The sequence below is a fragment of the Battus philenor genome, unplaced genomic scaffold (genome assembly GCF_028537555.1).
Source record: "Battus philenor isolate CCGP_79_NKW_IND1 unplaced genomic scaffold, ilBatPhil1.0.hap1 SCAF_24, whole genome shotgun sequence".
NCBI lineage: Eukaryota > Metazoa > Arthropoda > Insecta > Lepidoptera > Papilionidae > Battus > Battus philenor.
In genome coordinates, this window is record NW_027181687.1 from 1,350,161 (window position 1) to 1,370,582 (window position 20,422).

Below are 20,422 nucleotides of genomic sequence, written 5' to 3' on the forward strand. Positions count from 1 at the left end.
AATTCACGGAAAACTGCGTATGTAACTGCTGTGTATGCTGTTATATACTGTTTATTGTAATACAGGGTCTAATATTACTGTCACGTCAATGATAATTAAGACCTTGAAGAATACACGAAATAACTGGTCTGCATACATCGTCCAATAAGTCCAAATATGATATTTAAATTTAGAATATATTTACCGGAAGTAGACTTTTATAGATTTCCATTAGGACCGGAACAAGCGGCGTGCTTCCAGGGTCAGCTGTAGCATCCATCTATTTTTTGTAACAATGTCATCCATAATTATAAAACACATTATTCTTTTTATATTTTTATATATTTTATGACGACGTCTGTCAAGTCAACCAAAGGTAATTAATTACATACATTTATAAATATTTGAAGATAATATTTATAAAATGATACAAAATATCGTATAGATATGTGGACAAACTTTATCATTATCATCCATTCATCTAGTAAGCCTTAAGACGCCTACTGCTGTACATATTCCTTGCAATACATCCAACAGGACTGAATCAATTTAGAAGTTGTAAATATTCTATTCATCGTATACTTGCGTCGCGAGGTTTAGCAGTGGTAAACCAACGGTTGATGAGGAAGTAACGACTGCAATAACATGTCTGCGTTCCTCAAATGCTGCAGGAAAGAAGACGTGATAAAGAAGAAATAAAACTGGTACAGGACGTGTAAGCCATCAAATGAACAGGAGACAGAAATTTAAATAAAAAATAACTAGGGAAAAATATTTAAAAAGTCAAAATAAAGTTATGTAAATAACAAGAACTGAAAACTGTAATGAATTGTGATAATGTATAATAAATAAGCATATTAAACAAGAATATATAATAGCATAAAATAAACATAAGGAATGTTATAATAATCTGGATTTGTGATATTTGAGGAACGAGGCGAGGAGTGAGACGATAAATGAACGGAAATTAGTACGAAAGGAAAAACAGAATATTGTAGAACTAAAGAAGAGGAAAGAAGGATCAAACAGTGAATGATAGAAGAGTATAGAAATAAAAAGAATAGCATGTGTACCATAAGATAGGGTATACGATAGGTTTCCAGCGTTGTAACCAAAAATTATCTAACAGATTCAGTCTTTTTTTTGCGGAAGTCCATCCTAAGTAAGAAAAAGACCAATATATAGCTACTTCCGCCAATGCAGTAGTAGTCGTGCAATAAAGTGCACCGCCCACCAGCTCGCTGATAGATGCGGCCAAAAAAATTACATAGCCTTGTCACAAAGAAATTTCTAGAAGATGGGCAGCAGCGTCCTTTGCGTACCATAATAACACAGCGATCGCCAACCTTTGGCAAGCGTGGTGATAATGGTATGTACCCTAATAGAAATCTTCGGGAAAAGTCTGTGCCTCACAATGGTAAAGAAACGATGACGAACACGACAGATGCATTAGATACTGTTAAAGATTTTGCGGAAAAAAAATGTTTTTGCCGATTATAAAAAACAATAGTTTATTACGAATGTAAGAGGATTAGAGATAGTATCTCTAATGTTTTCATTTCAATTTACAAGCTTGTATTCTGGTAATTATAAAAGTGATTGTGTCTGTATGATATTGTGTTGCGTAAAGAAGTTATTATTTGTTAATGCACGCAATTATAAAAATTTCGAACATATTATCGGGCTAAGTTATCATGTAATTATTTTTTACCATCCAAGGGTACATTCGTAAGTGGATGGTTATAATTAACACAAAATGTATCCGCAAATACGAATATAAGAATTTAAATCATATAAACAAATTTTTCAAAGTCAGGAACACCACGAACTCTTCAAGGTGAGTTTTAACACGAAGAACAATACTGACGTCATGCTCTGTACACACAAGTATTATGTTATGCCAACTATTCTATGAACTCAATTATGTTTTTACAACCATAGTAGCTACAGGGAAGCGCATTGTAAAAAATTGTAGAGATCAAAACAGTGCCTTTTGTCAATGGTGATAAAGTACAAAATGAAGGAATAGGTTATAGCGTTTCTATTAAATGAATTAAATACTAAGCCATTTCATATAACGTAAAGACTCAGTGTGGTGCAGTGAACATGAATATAAATACCATTTTAATCATTACGTGTGCAATTATTAATATAGTTGAAGTTGAAAGTGATTGCAATGAACAATTCAGGTGTCTAAGCGAACTGTTAAAAGATTTCATTAAAACATACAACAAATTTGACGTTATCGTACAAGAGACAAGACAGAACGACAACAGATATCCGGAGACAATAAAAACAATTGAAATAGCATCTTACTATTTGAACAATTTTATCAAACAAATAATATATTTATTTAAATTGCAACTTGAAGGTCATTTCTCAAAACTCGACGAATCGCAAACGAAAGATTATGAATATGATATATTAACACTTAATGCTGCTAAAATTGCTACAGACAGCAACATTAAAAAAGTTAATACACCTAGGGAAGGTAACAGAAAAATGATTAAGACAGATTTGAAAAATAATGATATACATAGAGGAATCGGATATAGAAACAGTACAAGCGATGCAGTATCTGTTAAAGATATTAACGATATTGACGAATATTATGATTCTGAATCAGAAAACACTACAGATTATCTAGGAATTGACTATATAGAGCTTTATAAAGACACAACCAATGAGCCAATAAAAATATTAAACATTACCGATGCTTACAATGTCACTACAAAATCAAATAAAGTTAATAATGAAACAGAAGTTCTATCAAATAATATTAATGAAGGTGTAGATGAAAATTCAACCATATCTGTAAGTATTACGATATATTTTTAAATGCTATCAGTACAAAATTAAAATACTCATCATTAAAATAAACTTACAAAAACTTTGGCATAGTCAATCAACATGAAAAGGCTTGAAAGGCAGTTCTGGTAAGAAGAGCCTTGTAATTAGCATCCTAGATGAGCAACAATAATATGTTAAACATTAACATCAGTACAGTATTCTTTGATAGAATAATATACTTTTTTCAATAATGTATATTCGAATAAATTTAATAACTATGATATATGATCTACACTACTATATCTATTTGTAATAAAATAAATTTCTAATGTATTTTATATAATGTGCACTATAGCATCTTGTTTCACACGCATACTCTCTCTTATCTTAAATCTTGATTTCTTCTCTTACGTGACTCACGTGATAAGTCGTTAAGATCATCGGAGAACTTGAAATTGACTGTGCCTGCTCATTCTTCTACATTTATGGAGATATCTGTCACTGTTGTCACTGTCAGGTTATGGAATGAGCTACCAGAAACAATTGGATGCGCTAAATCGCTGCTAGCATTTAAGGAAATGGTGAAAGAGCACTGATATTGTGTAGCATCTCTTAATTATTTGTATTCGTGTAGTACCTTTCATACGTAAATATGTATATTAACTGCTGTGTCCTTCACGTTCCTCCTCCATCCAAAGGTTTTTTGGTGAGTTAGACTTACAAAGTCGAATTCGGTTGCACAAAAAAAAGATCGAGCCTTTATGAAGGTTTCATTTAAAAATAAATTCTTCCAGAGACTTCGAATTGTGATAAAGTTTGAATACTTCTTGATTGGCTGGCTGTATTTATTTATTTAAATGATTAATCAAGATTTTAATGATGATTTAGTTTTAAAGCATAATAACTACTTCCGCAACTATTACCACGTGTTTATACGTACAGATTTAACCAGGAATGAGCAACATTTTTACTCAACGTACCAATTTAAATTTTTAAAATTGTTATTCGGGCCACACATAAAGTAACACTTATTAATAATCTATAAAAAAAACTTTCATTAATATAAATATTAGATTAAAAGTAATAATATAAATAATTTCGCGAAGGCATCGTGTTCAAAACGTTAGGAAAAAATTGTTTCGGTTTAGTTTGTACTACCATTTTATTATAAGTATATTTATTGTAATTAATAATTATAATATATAGATGGGAGGAGGTCGAAAAAATAAATACAATTTTAAGAAATGCTTGGCTGCGAGCCCCGTGTTGATGATCCCTGGATTTAACCAAAGGCGTTCTAAGCGTTTCGCTTCCTCCTTATCCGCACAATCTATATGTTTTATACACGTTAACTACCTATTATTTATACTTCTACTGTTTCCATACTATGGTTGTCTGTAAGAGATTGCTTCGTGTGATAACCTCCCATTATAATTTTTGTTTATTATTGTTCAACTACTTATATGTTTTCAAATGTGTAAAATATTTTTTTAAATAAATGGATAAATATTAATAAAAATCTGGATCAATCTGCCTTCCTTGTTTCCCAAGAAATAGGACTCTTCAGGCGAATAGGTACCTTCTGAGTTCTTGCTTTGTTGACTTTGTCGCTTTCCAATGGGCGAGCTGGTGATCAAAGTTGAACTAGTTTATCATAAAAAAAATCATATAAATATATTTGAATCACACTACATTTTATTAATATCCCTACCTTCGTCATGACTTGTAGATTTACTTTAAAATTGATTTTGTAATTACTATTCGACGATATATAATGTTCCATTTCAAAAATAGTATTTTTGATGTTTTTAAAGTAAATGTAAGATTTTCATCGTAATTTTGTTAAATTTCAATTAGAGACTTTTCAAGATGAAAGGATTTCGAAAAATTCCTGACTATATTGCTTTGACCACCGCAAGTCGCTTTACTGTACAAAGTTCAATAAAGGTAGAATCTGCAACCTATATGAATTCAATATCTTCTCTGCTAAGCTTGATATATTTCTATTGACTCGGAAACGCAACTTAGTAGTACAGTTCACAACTTGACTTCCTTCTGTCACGTCATTTTTGTAAAAGACATTGAGAATCATATTAGAACAATGAGAAAAAAAAATAAAAATGTTCTTTGTTCGAATAGGTCATCACAAGTATTTTCGAATATTCAATCAACATAAAATGTCGGCATTATTGTCCCAACAGAAAGCTGCCACCGGCTCGGAAGGCTGTTTTTTTTATGGCCCCCGCTATTTTGTAGGCCTCTCGTAACCCTAATTAGTTGGGATTAGGGTGTTTGTTTACAAATAAGTTTTCCAGATTTTTCATCTTTATTCTTCACTCAGTGTCATACTTCTCAATTTCTTTTATTCTTACCTTATTCCCCACACAATATTGTGATATTGAAAATTGAAAGAATGAAAATTGTGTGGGGAAAAATTCATTTTGTTCTTTCATTCCTTCTTGCTTTCATCGCCTTCCTTCCATCATCTAATTACTCTTAGGTGGCTAGGTACATTTTTTTATTCTTTATTTTATTATTTACATATTCTATTTTTTATCACAGTTTTCTTTGGGTTGTGCTTTCTTAATACATTACTACACTTTTCTTATTCTATTTTTCCTATTATTAATTGACTAGTTATTTTATGTGCATTTTATTTGGTACCTACTTATCTGGAAGGCTGTTCTTGAAGAGCTGGCGTGAATCTCAACTGTTGCTCTTTACAAATATAGTTTTATATAGTGCTTGACTATTAGCTTTCTATATGAGCAAATAAATAATCCAAGTATTTCTTTTACGTATTAATTACATGTTATATTTGTTCAAATTATGTATTCTGAAATATATATATTCATCGTTTAACTATATTAATAATGGTCTTAACGTTTTTGTAAATTCCTCTGTATGATTACAACATCACAACATTTGTATAACCTCTTGTCATACTAAGCGATCCCTCATTTTAAAGTATTTTATAAAAAGCTACTTACAGTGTTCTACGTTTATCAATTTTTTTATTTATAAATTATAAATATGGAAATAATGTACAAGGGAATTATAAAATATGAAAAGAATGGCTCCATCTTCATTTAAATTCAATTTTAATTATAAAAATCTCGATGTGGTCAGTCTGTGCAAAAAAAAAACAACAAGTAACTTTACAGATGATCTTCTTTTAAAATGAAATTCAACAATACATGATGTGTATATTATAAAATATACACGTCAAGTATCATTATACACCATGTCGATAAGTAAATTAATTAAAAACACACTTCGAAGAACTAAAACTAAAAAACTAAGATCCATTTGACGATTTAATTTTAATTTTAGTTTTTTTAAATAAGAAAAGGAAGGTTTAATTAGAAATATAGACGGGGAAAGGAAAGAGCGACGTATAAAAGAAAATTAGAACGAAAGGAACAAAAGATTTTACGAAGAATGTGAGGAAAAGAGAGAAAGAATTCGTGAGGATAGAAAAGAGAAAGAGCATTGTAGCAACCCTTTATTTTCGTGCGGAAATCCTGAATGGGATACACCTGCCTCCTACCCGCTAAAACCCCACGGTTTTCTTGAAGGCCTTCTGTTAAAACTACGGGAAGGCTTTCGCATACTACCGTAGTTTTAACGGCGGTGGCCTAGTGCCTCAACTCTTAACTTGCTATCACCCTGATTCCGTCGCTAAAGCCTTTTTAAGGGGAAGAGAAAGGAGGAGTACACCAGCCTTCCACCTCCAGATCTCTGGGTGGAAAGCGCTGGTATAACGTACTCCGAAAAAGTGATGTTGCAGAATGAGGTTGCACAGAGAGAGAGAGAGAGAGAGAGAGAGAGAGAGAGAGAGAACATAAAAGCAATGGAACGAAATAAAATAAGATATCCTGTGGAACTTTATTATATATGCATATTCAGTACATATATATATATATATATGTATATATATATATATATATATATATATATATATATATATATATATATATATATGTATACATATATATATAGTTACGCCATATAAGCCAAAATACATTATCCAAATTTATTTATGAAATTTAAATTTTAATAAGAAAAATCGTCAAGTTTTAATAACAATATTTAGTTTTAATATATCATTTTAGGATAGATACAAGTAAGAATTCTGATATTTCACAAAATAACATTGTATTTAAATTCCCTAGTGTGAAGCCACACTTTGTACGCTCAAGGTGAGGTAGCTAATTAATCATAAACGTATCTACATTGTTTTTGTCAAAAACCATTATTACGTCTTGATTTTTTTGCATTTTTTTGTTGTGAAAAATTTATCTTTTTTTTATTACTTTTTTAATATTATTATGAAACTACGTCTATTGTTTTGTTATTTAATAGTCAGATTTATTTCGTTAAAATCTTTTACTTTTGAGTAAAATACATATTTTGTATCATCACAAACATTCCAAAGTCTTCAAAATATAAATAATAATTAAATAAATTTAATTATTAATACGAGTAGAAGAATCTTTAGCTAAAATAAAATAGATCATCATTTACAACCTGTGTAACACTGAACACAGGAAGGTTTGCACATATTTCAGGGCAGAGGAGTAAAAATATCGATAGCTTTTAATAAAGTTTTTTTTTTTATAAAAGAAATAAACATATTAAGTATTTTTTCTGATGGACGCGTGGTGTTTTGTCGACTGTGAAATAACACTGGCTGCGTCAAGCTGGAGCAAAGTGCGGTACAAGGTGCATTCTGCCTGGTACCACACTGTATGTTGTTTCTCTTCTTTAAAAAAAAGTGTCAACCACACATAGCGACAGCATTTTTTGTAATTATCATATAGCAAGATAAATCATCTTGTTTCCGAGAACAAAGGCGTTAAAGAAAAATAATTACATTTTACGAGTAAATAGCATTCAGTAGAAATATTTTTTGCAACAATATTTTGTTGTTAGATAAATACCATATAGCGACATGTGTCAGACAATAATTATAAACAAAAAATCTTCCTGGTATTCAAAACACAAAGAAAATAAATACAAATTGTTTTATAATAATTAGCAAAGAAAAAAAAATACAGAAGAAGTTGTCCGAAGAGTAACCATCACCTGGAAAAAAACACTGGGCTCATAAGGGCACATTCAAATCACATCCCTCACTACCTACCGAGAAGATAGTTATGGTCTCTGGATGCCAAACATGGAAGTTTGACCTGAAGACTAGAAACAAAATACAAACCACGACTTTAGATCTTCAGCGAGTCTTTTCATTTCTGCGCATTCGATCTTTTTACATTATTATCCTATCTAGTTTTCGAGAGTATCTTGTGACTTCAGAAGTGTATCATATACATTACGTTTTAGATTCAACATCGATGCAGTTTCAACGGAACCCACAACGATTTCTCAAGCTCCGTCTTCCCGTGGATCGCGACTATATTTATTAAGAATGGAAATAACGAACAATTCGAATATTACTGCGATGGTGTACTCCTATCCGATACGGTTATACTGACTGGTAAGTTCGATGGTTTTCTAGAACGTTCTCCAATTATATTTTTTTATAATAGCCTTCAGCATAATAAAGGGATTTTGATTATCACTATAAATAGAATTGGTACTTCTTCTTTTTAGTAACGTTAACTGTGGAAACTTTACTTTCTATGGTCAACTTGACCTACCGCGGACACAAATATTAGTTTAAAACCATTTTTTGTTACACGAACTGTATTCCGTGCATTTTAGTGGATTATAGATTAAATTCAGGCAACCCAAAAAGTTTTTTACTCAGGTAACTTTGTTCATTATTACAGAAGTACTTGTTGAAACTGTTTGCACGTTAAATACACAGTAACATGACAATATAACTATTATTATTCAACACCAAGCTCTTACCTTAAGTTAGATCTTAAATCTTTCAAAAGTTTTCGGGAGCTGCACAAACACAAATTGACCGATGCGAAGAAAAATGACAATATATGGACTAATAGCGATGTTACCTGAATAAAAAACTTTTTGGGTGCTTTCCCCCAAAGGTCTCCACGATGCACCTGCACCGCCCGCATCAAGCCTTTACCTTACCTTACCTTACCTTACCTTATCATCTTTAATTTTTAATTCCATATTCCAGCTGCTCAATGTGTAAATAATAACGGAACTACCGTCGATCCTGAAGACGTGATCGTAGTCCTGGGCAAGAGATCTCTGTTAGTCATGTCTGAGAACGAGAAAGTGGTGAAGGTAACATTTAATGAATTATAATGTTTATTATTTGTTTTGTTTATTATGCACCATCATACAAAAGCATCATCATAATTGTCATCACCATTTGAGCCACTGTACGTCCATATCTGGACATAAACCTTTTTCATTAATTACTAATAAAACGAAAAGGAAGCGGCCTTGATCCAGAATTTTCTGACAACTTTATTAAAATCATCTATCTACCAAGCAAGCAATTAGCAAGCAAGTATTATATGTTTTTGTAGAACGAATGGTCGCGGGTTCAATTTTCAGGATACAAAATGTTAATTATTTCACACTTTGTGCATTAATTATATGGGATGAAGATAATGATAAAATTCGTTTATTCAATATTGGAACTATTAACAGAACTCTTATTGATTTTAAACATTTTATCTATTTTACATTAATATTTAGGTTTAATACAAATAAATTAGAGAATTTTTGCTGTCGACAGTTTTTCACGGTGCCTTGTATATGGACATACTATGGATGTCCTATATTTTTTGGAATGTCTTATAATTATTATATTATAGGATTGCATCAGTTTACTAATAAATTTCCGAATAAGTAGCGCCCTCTATGTACCATATGCTGCTATCGCAATATCGCCAACCCGCCTGCCAAGCTTTGCGATTATTATATATCTCTCATCGATATCTTTCAGCGAGGCTTATGCCTTGCAGTGAACTTTAAGGGCTAAAACAACGACGTTTTTGGAGGTTATGAATATTATTTGAGGCTTTTATTTGTTTATTACTTTATTGTACATTTTATAAACATGACTAACATATTACGAGGGTCGGAAAGTAATGTCGTTTTTGCGCATGACGATATTTGATTGTCATTTGGTAGGTCATTACGTATTTGAAAGACGTTGTATACTAGATAGCAAAAGGTTATTGATAACGAAGGTGAATGTATTGTTTATTGAAAATAAAAACTTGATAAAAATGTAGTCGTGTGAATTTAACTTAAAAATGCGACATTACTTTCCGGTCACCCTAATATTTTACAATAACAATGGAGATAAAAGGCGGTTGATTCGTATTACGCAGTTTTTAATTTAATTTCTTTATACAGGATGAACTATTAAGTTAAGCTGTTTTGATTCAATCATAAGAAAAAAAAACTACAAAACAAAGAAACATACAGTAAACATGTAAGTTGGTGAGGTGTGTGCTATCTAAACATACGCACTAGATCAAAAATGTGGTATAGAATAAAAGACAAAATAATTATAATAGTTAAGGTATGAGGAGAAGAAAGAATGGCATCGAATAAAAGGAAAAATAGATATGAAAGGAAAAGAAAGAAGAATTGCAGAAAGAAAAAAAATAAAGAAATGAAAGATCATAGTAGGAACAGTAGAAGAGCCTGAATAGTAGAATAAAAACAAAGTCCCTGTTCCACAATAGATAGGGGGATACGAGGAGTCCTCATCGAAGGGCCTTATTAAAAAATACATACGTACTTCGAATTTAGATCAAAAATTCGCTCATACCGCTAGTGTGATAGCGGACACCCTTTGCATGTTGTTTTTAAGCTGGGAAATCGCCTTTAGTTCATTGGTATAAATGCGACTCTTTAAATGCACACAGAGAAAAATATCCATAGCGTGTGATCAGGAAAGACTATGGAATATCACTTAACATTTCGTTTACAAATGATAAAGTCTCATCATTAGAACAAGATCTATTGTAGGCTTCACATTTATTGTTTTCACAGTTTATTGATAGAAAAGACTTATTGTTCAATAAACGAATATTTGAATGACAAGAATTCTTAGCGATGATGTCTAGTTCACTTTATCATTCTTCGTCCTTTGCTAAGATATTTTCCTTCGGATACCTCAGACATATTTCTCTACAAACTGAAGTCACGTCTTTCTCGTAATCTTTTTATTACAGGGTCCACTCGGAGATTGTCTTTAAGCCCTGGTCTCCATTATTCTTTCCAATGGGCCTGCCCATCGTTAACTTTGTTGATAAAAGAACTGGACAATTGTTTTATTGTGAATCACGTCGATGATATCTTTTCGTATGTTCCATCTATTGATGCTAAATTCCTACCTATTTTTTTAACTAAAATCCCGCCAAACGTTATTGGACTACTATTAACAAAAAAACAAAACCCATATTAATAATGAATCGACAGAAATGGATTTATTTATTGATCGACAGATTGGATTTATTTTTATTATTCACTAAGTTAATATTTAAATGACAGTAATCCTTGGCAATGATGTGTCTTGATTATTTTGATTTCATTAAGGCTATATCTGATAAAGAGTACATGTATAAATATGTATTGTTAAACTTTATTAAAATATGTGTTGTTGTGGAGTTTCTCTTTAATTCTTCTCCACAATTAAAACATCTTGCGAAACAGAGTAAAAAATAAAAGAGATTAAAAAAATAGTTGATGATCAATAAGGGTTCTGTTAAAAGTTTCGATGTTAAATACATTTTTTTTATTTATAAGATATTGAAATAAACACGCCTATCTACATCATCCCTTATATTTAGCAACATATATAGCAATAAATAAATGATAATTTGCATATATACCTATAATATTACAGATAAAGAAGATAGAAGTTCATATAGAATATAAAAAAGAAGTAAACGACGCAGCAGATAACGATATCAGTTTTCTTATATTAGAAGAACCAGTCATATTGGGAGATCTAATACAACCCGCTTGTGTTTTGTATGAAGATAAATACGAAGATTTCATTGAGGAAAACTTGGATCTTGCAGTAAGGATATTTACCTACTTTCCTATTTGTAATCAAATTTTGACCTTATATCTAACGGGATAAGATCAAAATTTGACTTTTAATTGACTATGCCGGTTCATTCTACTATATTTATGAAAAAATCTTCCACTGCTGTCGCACCTTTCCCTTCCCTATAGTATTTTCTTTAACGTGACGTGCCTCACGTGATAAGTTGCTTAGATCATCAAAGAACTTGAAAATGACTTTGCCTATTCATCCTACAATATTTTTGAAGAAATCTTTCACTTTTGTCGCTACTTTTCCTTCTCTATAGTATTTTGTTTAACACGCTTACTTCCTCCTACCTTAATTCTAGATTTCTTTACTTACGTGACTCACATGATAAGTTGCTTAGATTATCGGAGATCTTGTAATTGACTATGCCTGTCCATGCTACAATATTTATAGAGAAATATTCCACTGCTGTCGCACCTTTCTCTTCTCTGTAGAATTTTGTTCAACCCGCTTACTTCCTCCTACCTTAAATCTAGATTTCTTTACTAACGTGACTCACATGATAAGTTGCATAGATCATAGGAGACCTTGAAATTGACTATGCCTCTTCATTCTACAATATTTTTGTAGAAATCTATCACTGCTGTCGCGCCTTTTCCTCCTCTATAGTATTTTGTTTAACCCACTTACTTCCTCCTACCTTAAATCTAGATTTCTTTTCTTACGTGACTCACATGAAAGTTGCTCAGATCATCGGAGAATTTGAAATTGACTATCCCTGTTCATTCTACAATATTTAAAGAGAAATCTTCCATTGCTGTCGCATCTTTTTCTTCTCTATAGTATTTTGTTTAATCCGCTTACTTCCTCCTACCTTAAATCTAGATTTCTTTACTTACGTGACTCTCATGATAAGTTGCATAGATCATCGGAGAACGTGAAATTGACTATGCCTCTTCATTCTACAATATTTTTGTAGAAATCTATTACTGCTATCGTACCTTTTCCTCCTCTATAGTATTTTGTTTAACCCGCTTACTTCCTTCTACCTTCAATCTAGATTTCTTTTCTTACGTGACTCACATGCAAGTTGCTCAGATCATCGGAGAACTTGAAATTGACTATACCTGTTCATTCTACAATATTTTTGTAGAAATCTATCACTGCTGTCGCGCCTTTTCCTCCTCTATAGTATTTTGTTTAACCCGCTTACTTCCTCCTACCTTAAATCTAGATTTCTTTTCTTACGTGACTCACATGAAAGTTGCTCAGATCATCGGAGAACTTGAAATTGACTATCCCTGTTCATTCTACAATATTTAAAGAGAAATCTTCCATTGCTGTCGCATCTTTTTCTTCTCTATAGTATTTTGTTTAATCCGCTTACTTCCTCCTACCTTAAATCTAGATTTCTTTACTTACGTGACTCACATGATAAGTTGCATAGATCATCGGAGAACGTGAAATTGACTATGCCTCTTCATTCTACAATATTTTTGTAGAAATCTATCACTGCTATCGTACCTTTTCCTCCTCTATAGTATTTTGTTTAACCCGCTTACTTCCTTCTACCTTAAATCTAGATTTCTTTTCTTACGTGACTCACATGCAAGTTGCTCAGATCATCGGAGAACTTGAAATTGACTATACCTGTTCATTCTACAATATTTTTGTAGAAATCTTCCTCTGCTGTCGCGCTTTTTCCTCCTCTATAGTATTTTGTTTAACCCGCTTACTTCCTCCTACCTTAAATCTAGATTTCTTTTCTTACGTCACTCACATGATAAGTTGCTCAGATCATCGGAGAACTTGAAATTGACTATCCCTGTTCATTCTACAATATTTAAAGAGAAAGCTTCCATTGCTGTCGCATCTTTTTCTTCTCTATAGTATTTTGTTTAATCCGCTTACTTCCTCCTACCTTAAATCTAGATTTCTTTACTAACGTGACTCACATGATAAGTTGCATAGATCATAGGAGACCTTGAAATTGACTATGCCTCTTCATTCTACAATATTTTTGTAGAAATCTATCACTGCTGTCGCGCCTTTTCCTCCTCTATAGTATTTTGTTTAACCCGCTTACTTCCTCCTACCTTAAATCTAGATTTCTTTTCTTACGTGACTCACATGCAAGTTGCTCAGATCATCGGAGAACTTGAAATTGACTATCCCTGTTCATTCTACAATATTTAAAGAGAAATCTTCCATTGCTGTCGCATCTTTTTCTTCTCTATAGTATTTTGTTTAATCCGCTTACTTCCTCCTACCTTAAATCTAGATTTCTTTACTTACGTGACTCTCATGATAAGTTGCATAGATCATCGGAGAACGTGAAATTGACTATGCCTCTTCATTCTACAATATTTTTGTAGAAATCTATCACTGCTGTCGCGCCTTTTCCTCCTCTATAGTATTTTGTTTAACCCGCTTACTTCCTCCTACCTTAAATCTAGATTTCTTTTCTTACGTGACTCACATGAAAGTTGCTCAGATCATCGGAGAACTTGAAATTGACAATACCTGTTCATTCTACAATATTTTTGTAGAAATCTTCCACTGCTGTCGCGCCTTTTTCTCCTCTATAGTATTTTGTTTAACCCGCTTACTTCCTCCTACCTTAAATCTAGATTTCTTTACTTACGAGACTCACATGATAAGTTGCTTAGATCATTTGAGATCTTTAAATTAACTATAAATGTTCATTCTACAATATTTAAAGAGAAATCTTCCACTGCTGTCGCATCTTTTACTTCTCTATAGTATTTTGTTTCTCTCCATTTCTCTATTTCTTTTCTTATATGACTCACATGATAAGTTGTTCAGATCATAGGAGAACTTGAAATTGACTATACATGTTCATTCTACTATATCCACGAAGAAACTTTGACTGTTGTCGTTGTCTGGTTTAGGAATGAATTACTACAAGCAAATACATGTTCTAAACTGCTATCAGCTTTTAAAAAGATGCTACAAGAAAACTTCTACGGCCTCAAGAATAGGATATTGTGTCGCATTTGCTATTTATTCGTGATATTACTGTATTTTTTTTTGTTTTTACATTAATCTTATTTGTTTCTGTTTTTCATATTCTATTTTCAACTGGCTATACCACAGATTAAATATATCACGATTATAAAATTTTTATCACAGATTAAAAAAAATTGTCACTTTTGTTTGTACTTATTATTTATTATCTTTTATTATTGTTACTGGCGATGTTTCTCTTTACTTACCAATAAGGCGACGTTTGGTTTGGGTTTATTTTTTATTTTTAGAACCCCCGTTTTATAGTGCATCTCGTTCTAATATCTCTTATACTATGATAGAGACGTGTATTTCTTAATAAGTTTTTTACTATTTTGTTTATATTGCGTTCTCTTTCTCTCATCCATCCTCATATTTCTTGTTATTTTACTATGTTTATTTTTTTTTGGTGTTTTTATTTTTCAATAAGTTATAATGTTGGAAATAACCTGTATACAGCTTTTCCAATGGCATATATATAATACTATTAATGAATCAATATTAAATATACACATTACAGTTCTCGCTTCTATAACACGGTCTTCTTACAACGCGTTTTGATCTTATTCTTATAACTGGTATTTCTCCCTTACAACGCGAGGATTTTGCAGATTACACATATTACTTTTCTATGAAATTTCATGATTGTTCAGTTCATAATCAATTTTGCACATGTATTACGTCATAGTACTCGTACGTATGTATTTTCTTATTAAATTAAATATATTCTATGTGAAGACAAAAATATGTGAGTAATTTGTACATAATCCACTATACGGGGTCAAAAATAGTTGTTGGTCAAATGTTCGTATGAGAAAGTTCGTACAGCGTGTTTCTCTATAACGCGGTTCTAATCTACCGTGTTATTAGGTGAATGTTGACCAAATTTTTTTGTATAATTTCAGACAACTGGCTGGGCGTTCTCCGGGGAACTAACAGCGATAATGTTCGACAAGGAAAAAAGCAAAGAATGTGACAGCGAAGCTAAAACTGAGAATATCTTCTGTGCAAATTATAATAACGGTTAGTAATTGGTTTAAAAAATAACTTTATTTGCATATAATATAGATATAATTAACATATATTTCAAGTGACGCCAAAATATGTTTATTAAATAAATAAGTTTCGGCCACAAAGTCATATATTGATAATATTAACTCCTAAGTAAGAAAAGAACCAATATTTAACCACTTCCGCACATGCAGTGGTAGTCGTGCAACAAAGTGCACCGCCCGCCAGCCCGCTGATAAATGCGTATGCGGCAAACAATGCGAATTACCTGCCACCGTTAATTTACTTAACACGTGCTCAACTTAACATCTTCAGGCCAAACACAGAGTCAAACAGTCTCTGTGTTTGGTGTAACACATTCGTTTGTGATTCATTTTGGTGTCACTAATCGATGTAACATAACTCCTGAAGATGCCCCATGGAGTGGTGAAACACAGTGGTGAAACTGGTGTTGCGAAAGGATCGTATTGATCCTTTCGCAACACCAGTGATAATAACCATTCACTCCACTGCTAGGAATTGGACTTTTTCAACGATACCCCATTAGAATGCGATAAATCTATAAATTCTGGCAGTATAAAGTCTGCAACGACAAATAGACATAGATGCTCACTGCAAGGAATAGGCTATCCCCAAAGATATCCCTTTGAAATGCGATAAATTAATAAATTGTGGCAGTGTAAACTCTGCAATGACAGATAGACATAGACTTTCACTGCAAGGCATAGGCCATCCCCAAAGATATCCCTTTGAAATGCGATAAATTAATAAATTCTGGCAGTATAAAGTCTGTAACGTCAGATAGACATAGACATCCACTGCAAGGCATAGGCCATCCCCAAAGATATCCCTTTGAAATGCGATAAATTAATAAATTGTGGCAGTGTAAACTCTGCAATGACAGATAGACATAGACTTTCACTGCAAGGCATAGGCCATCCCCAAAGATATCCCTTTGAAATGCGATAAATTAATAAATTCTGGCAGTATAAAGTCTGTAACGTCAGATAGACATAGACATCCACTGCAAGGCATAGGCCATCCCCAAAGATATCCCTTTGAAATGCGATAAATTAATAAATTGTGGCAGTGTAAACTCTGCAATGACAGATAGACATAGACTTTCACTGCAAGGCATAGGCCATCCCCAAAGATATCCCTTTGAAATGCGATAAATTAATAAATTCTGGCAGTATAAAGTCTGTAACGTCAGATAGACATAGACATCCACTGCAAGGCATAGGCCATCCCCAAAGATATCCCTTTGAAATGCGATAAATTAATAAATTGTGGCAGTGTAAACTCTGCAATGACAGATAGACATAGACTTTCACTGCAAGGCATAGGCCATCCCCAAAGATATCCCTTTGAAATGCGATAAATTAATAAATTCTGGCAGTATAAAGTCTGTAACGTCAGATAGACATAGACATCCACTGCAAGGCATAGGCCATCCCCAAAGATATCCCTTTGAAATGCGATAAATTAATAAATTGTGGCAGTGTAAACTCTGCAATGACAGATAGACATAGACTTTCACTGCAAGGCATAGGCCATCCCCAAAGATATCCCTTTGAAATGCGATAAATTAATAAATTGTGGCAGTGTAAACTCTGCAATGACAGATAGACATAGACTTTCACTGCAAGGCATAGGCCATCCCCAAAGATATCCCTTTGAAATGCGATAAATTAATAAATTCTGGCAGTATAAAGTCTGTAACGTCAGATAGACATAGACATCCACTGCAAGGCATAGGCCATCCCCAAAGATATCCCTTTGAAATGCGATAAATTAATAAATTGTGGCAGTGTAAACTCTGCAATGACAGATAGACATAGACTTTCACTGCAAGGCATAGGCTATTCCCAAAGATATCCCTTTGAAATGCGATAAATTAATAAATTGTGGCAGTGTAAACTCTGCAATGACAGATAGACATAGACTTTCACTGCAAGGCATAGGCCATCCCCAAAGATATCCCTTTGAAATGCGATAAATTAATAAATTCTGGCAGTATAAAGTCTGTAACGTCAGATAGACATAGACATCCACTGCAAGGCATAGGCCATCCCCAAAGATATCCCTTTGAAATGCGATAAATTAATAAATTCTGGCAGTATAAAGTCTGTAACGTCAGATAGACATAGACATCCACTGCAAGGCATAGGCCATCCCCAAAGATATCCCTTTGAAATGCGATAAATTAATAAATTGTGGCAGTGTAAACTCTGCAATGACAGATAGACATAGACTTTCACTGCAAGGCATAGGCCATCCCCAAAGATATCCCTTTGAAATGCGATAAATTAATAAATTGTGGCAGTGTAAACTCTGCAATGACAGATAGACATAGACTTTCACTGCAAGGCATAGGCCATCCCCAAAGATATCCCTTTGAAATGCGATAAATTAATAAATTCTGGCAGTATAAAGTCTGTAACGTCAGATAGACATAGACATCCACTGCAAGGCATAGGCCATCCCCAAAGATATCCCTTTGAAATGCGATAAATTAATAAATTGTGGCAGTGTAAACTCTGCAATGACAGATAGACATAGACTTTCACTGCAAGGCATAGGCCATCCCCAAAGATATCCCTTTGAAATGCGATAAATTAATAAATTGTGGCAGTGTAAACTCTGCAATGACAGATAGACATAGACTTTCACTGCAAGGCATAGGCCATCCCCAAAGATATCCCTTTGAAATGCGATAAATTAATAAATTCTGGCAGTATAAAGTCTGTAACGTCAGATAGACATAGACATCCACTGCAAGGCATAGGCCATCCCCAAAGATATCCCTTTGAAATGCGATAAATTAATAAATTGTGGCAGTGTAAACTCTGCAATGACAGATAGACATAGACTTTCACTGCAAGGCATAGGCCATCCCCAAAGATATCCCTTTGAAATGCGATAAATTAATAAATTCTGGCAGTATAAAGTCTGTAACGTCAGATAGACATAGACATCCACTGCAAGGCATAGGCCATCCCCAAAGATATCCCTTTGAAATGCGATAAATTAATAAATTGTGGCAGTGTAAACTCTGCAATGACAGATAGACATAGACTTTCACTGCAAGGCATAGGCCATCCCCAAAAACATCTCATTGGAATGCGATAAATCTATAAATTCTGGCAGTATAAAGTCTGCAACGACAGATAGACATAGACGTCCACTGCCAGGCATAGGCCATCCCCAAAAATATCTCATTGGAATGCGATAAATCTATAAATTCTGGCAGTATAAAGTCTGCAACGACAGATAGACATAGACGTCCACTGCAAGGCATAGGCCATCCCCAAAGATATCCCATTAAAATGCGATAAATCAATAAATTCTGGCAGTATATAGTCTGCAACAACAGATAGACATGGACGTTCACTGCAAAGTTTAGACCATCCCCAAATATATCCCTTTGAAATGCGATAAATCAATAAATTCGGGCAGTATATAGTCGGCAACGACACATAGAGATAGACGTCCACTGTAAGGCAAAGGCCTTCCCCAAAGATATACCTTTGAAATGCGATAAATCACTAAATACTGGCAATATAAAGTCTGCAACGACGACGAATGTCAATCTGTGTAAATATTGTACAAACTGTGAATCATTTAAAATCCCGAGAATTGAACTCGCGACTTACAACTGCAATTCTCAGTCCTTACCACTGAGCTACTGCTCATTTGTACTTATCAATATGATTATTAGTAATTAATATAAATTTTTGTCTTATTTTGTTTATGTAATTGATTGTGTGTCATTGTTATAAATGTTTACTTTTTTCTATTTTATCTTAGCTATTTGTTATTATTTCGTATTTTTTTTTATTACCCCCGCTATTGGGGGCCTCTCGTACCCCTATTTATGGTGGGACAGGGACTTTATTTGCAATTTAATTTTTCACATAATTTTTTATTTTCTCTCTCTTCTTTCATATTTTACTTTCTCTTTCGGTCTATTATCTATCTTTCATGCTACAATTCTACTTTCTTCACTTTTGCTCTGTTCATCTATCATTCTTTCCTCTTTTCTTTTTACATTTATTTTATATTCCAGATGTAACAGTATGTCCCAGCTACGGCAATGGTTTTTTCACGAGAGCCACGGACAATATCTGGTATCTCCGAGGTCTGAGGACAGGCGATCCAGCCGAGAAGGGATTCTGTTATAACACGGGAGTCTACTACACCGACTTGATTGAGCATATGGATCGGATCAAGTTTCATCTACGAGAATTTTATATGAACTAATCCGATTGTAATCGTAGAGGCTTTATCTGTACCTTCTTTTTCTTTATCTTAAGTTCTTTGTTAAGAATAATAAGTATTATATTAAATAATTAAAATGTATTTGTTTTATTACTCAATTTCCTATAATGGATTAGGACTTTTTTTCCTAATTAACATTTATTTCTCCTTTGACATTCAGATGGAACAACCTTGAAATTTTTATAAAGTTCTTTGCAATAACTAAACTTCCCCAAGAATTTCCTTGTTTAAGGAGTCTAAATGTTTCACAAAAATTTATCCTTGATAAGCTTTGTGTGATGTTCTCGAAGGGCGACATAAGCTGGTATACGCGGCGTGGATGGACAATCCACTAGGTGGACAACCTTTGAAGGAGGCCTAGGCTTTGTTTTCGCC

The 20,422-nt window shown here is 33.1% G+C and overlaps 1 protein-coding gene across 1 annotated transcript; it reads left to right on the forward strand.

The window, feature by feature from the left end:
• Positions 1-1,928: 1,928 nt before the first annotated feature.
• LOC137924691 (vitamin K-dependent protein C-like) lies at positions 1,929-20,055 on the forward strand. The gene is made up of 6 exons (XM_068768110.1): positions 1,929-2,793; positions 8,113-8,266; positions 8,879-8,988; positions 11,576-11,752; positions 15,661-15,778; positions 19,836-20,055. Exons 1-6 carry the CDS (start codon positions 2,086-2,088, stop codon positions 20,027-20,029), a joined length of 1,461 nt encoding a protein of 486 aa, XP_068624211.1. The 5' UTR covers positions 1,929-2,085; the 3' UTR covers positions 20,030-20,055.
• The last annotated feature ends 367 nt before the right edge of the window (positions 20,056-20,422 follow it).

Bases quoted from the DNA above. Each gene is read 5' to 3' on its own strand.
- LOC137924691 (XM_068768110.1), top strand. From the start codon at position 2,086: ATGAATATAAATACCATTTTAATCATTACGTGTGCAATTATTAATATA. The intron at 2,794-8,112 runs GTAAGTATTACG...ATTACGTTTTAG, and splicing joins ATGAAAATTCAACCATATCT to ATTCAACATCGATGCAGTTT. The intron at 8,267-8,878 runs GTAAGTTCGATG...TCCATATTCCAG, and splicing joins CGATACGGTTATACTGACTG to CTGCTCAATGTGTAAATAAT.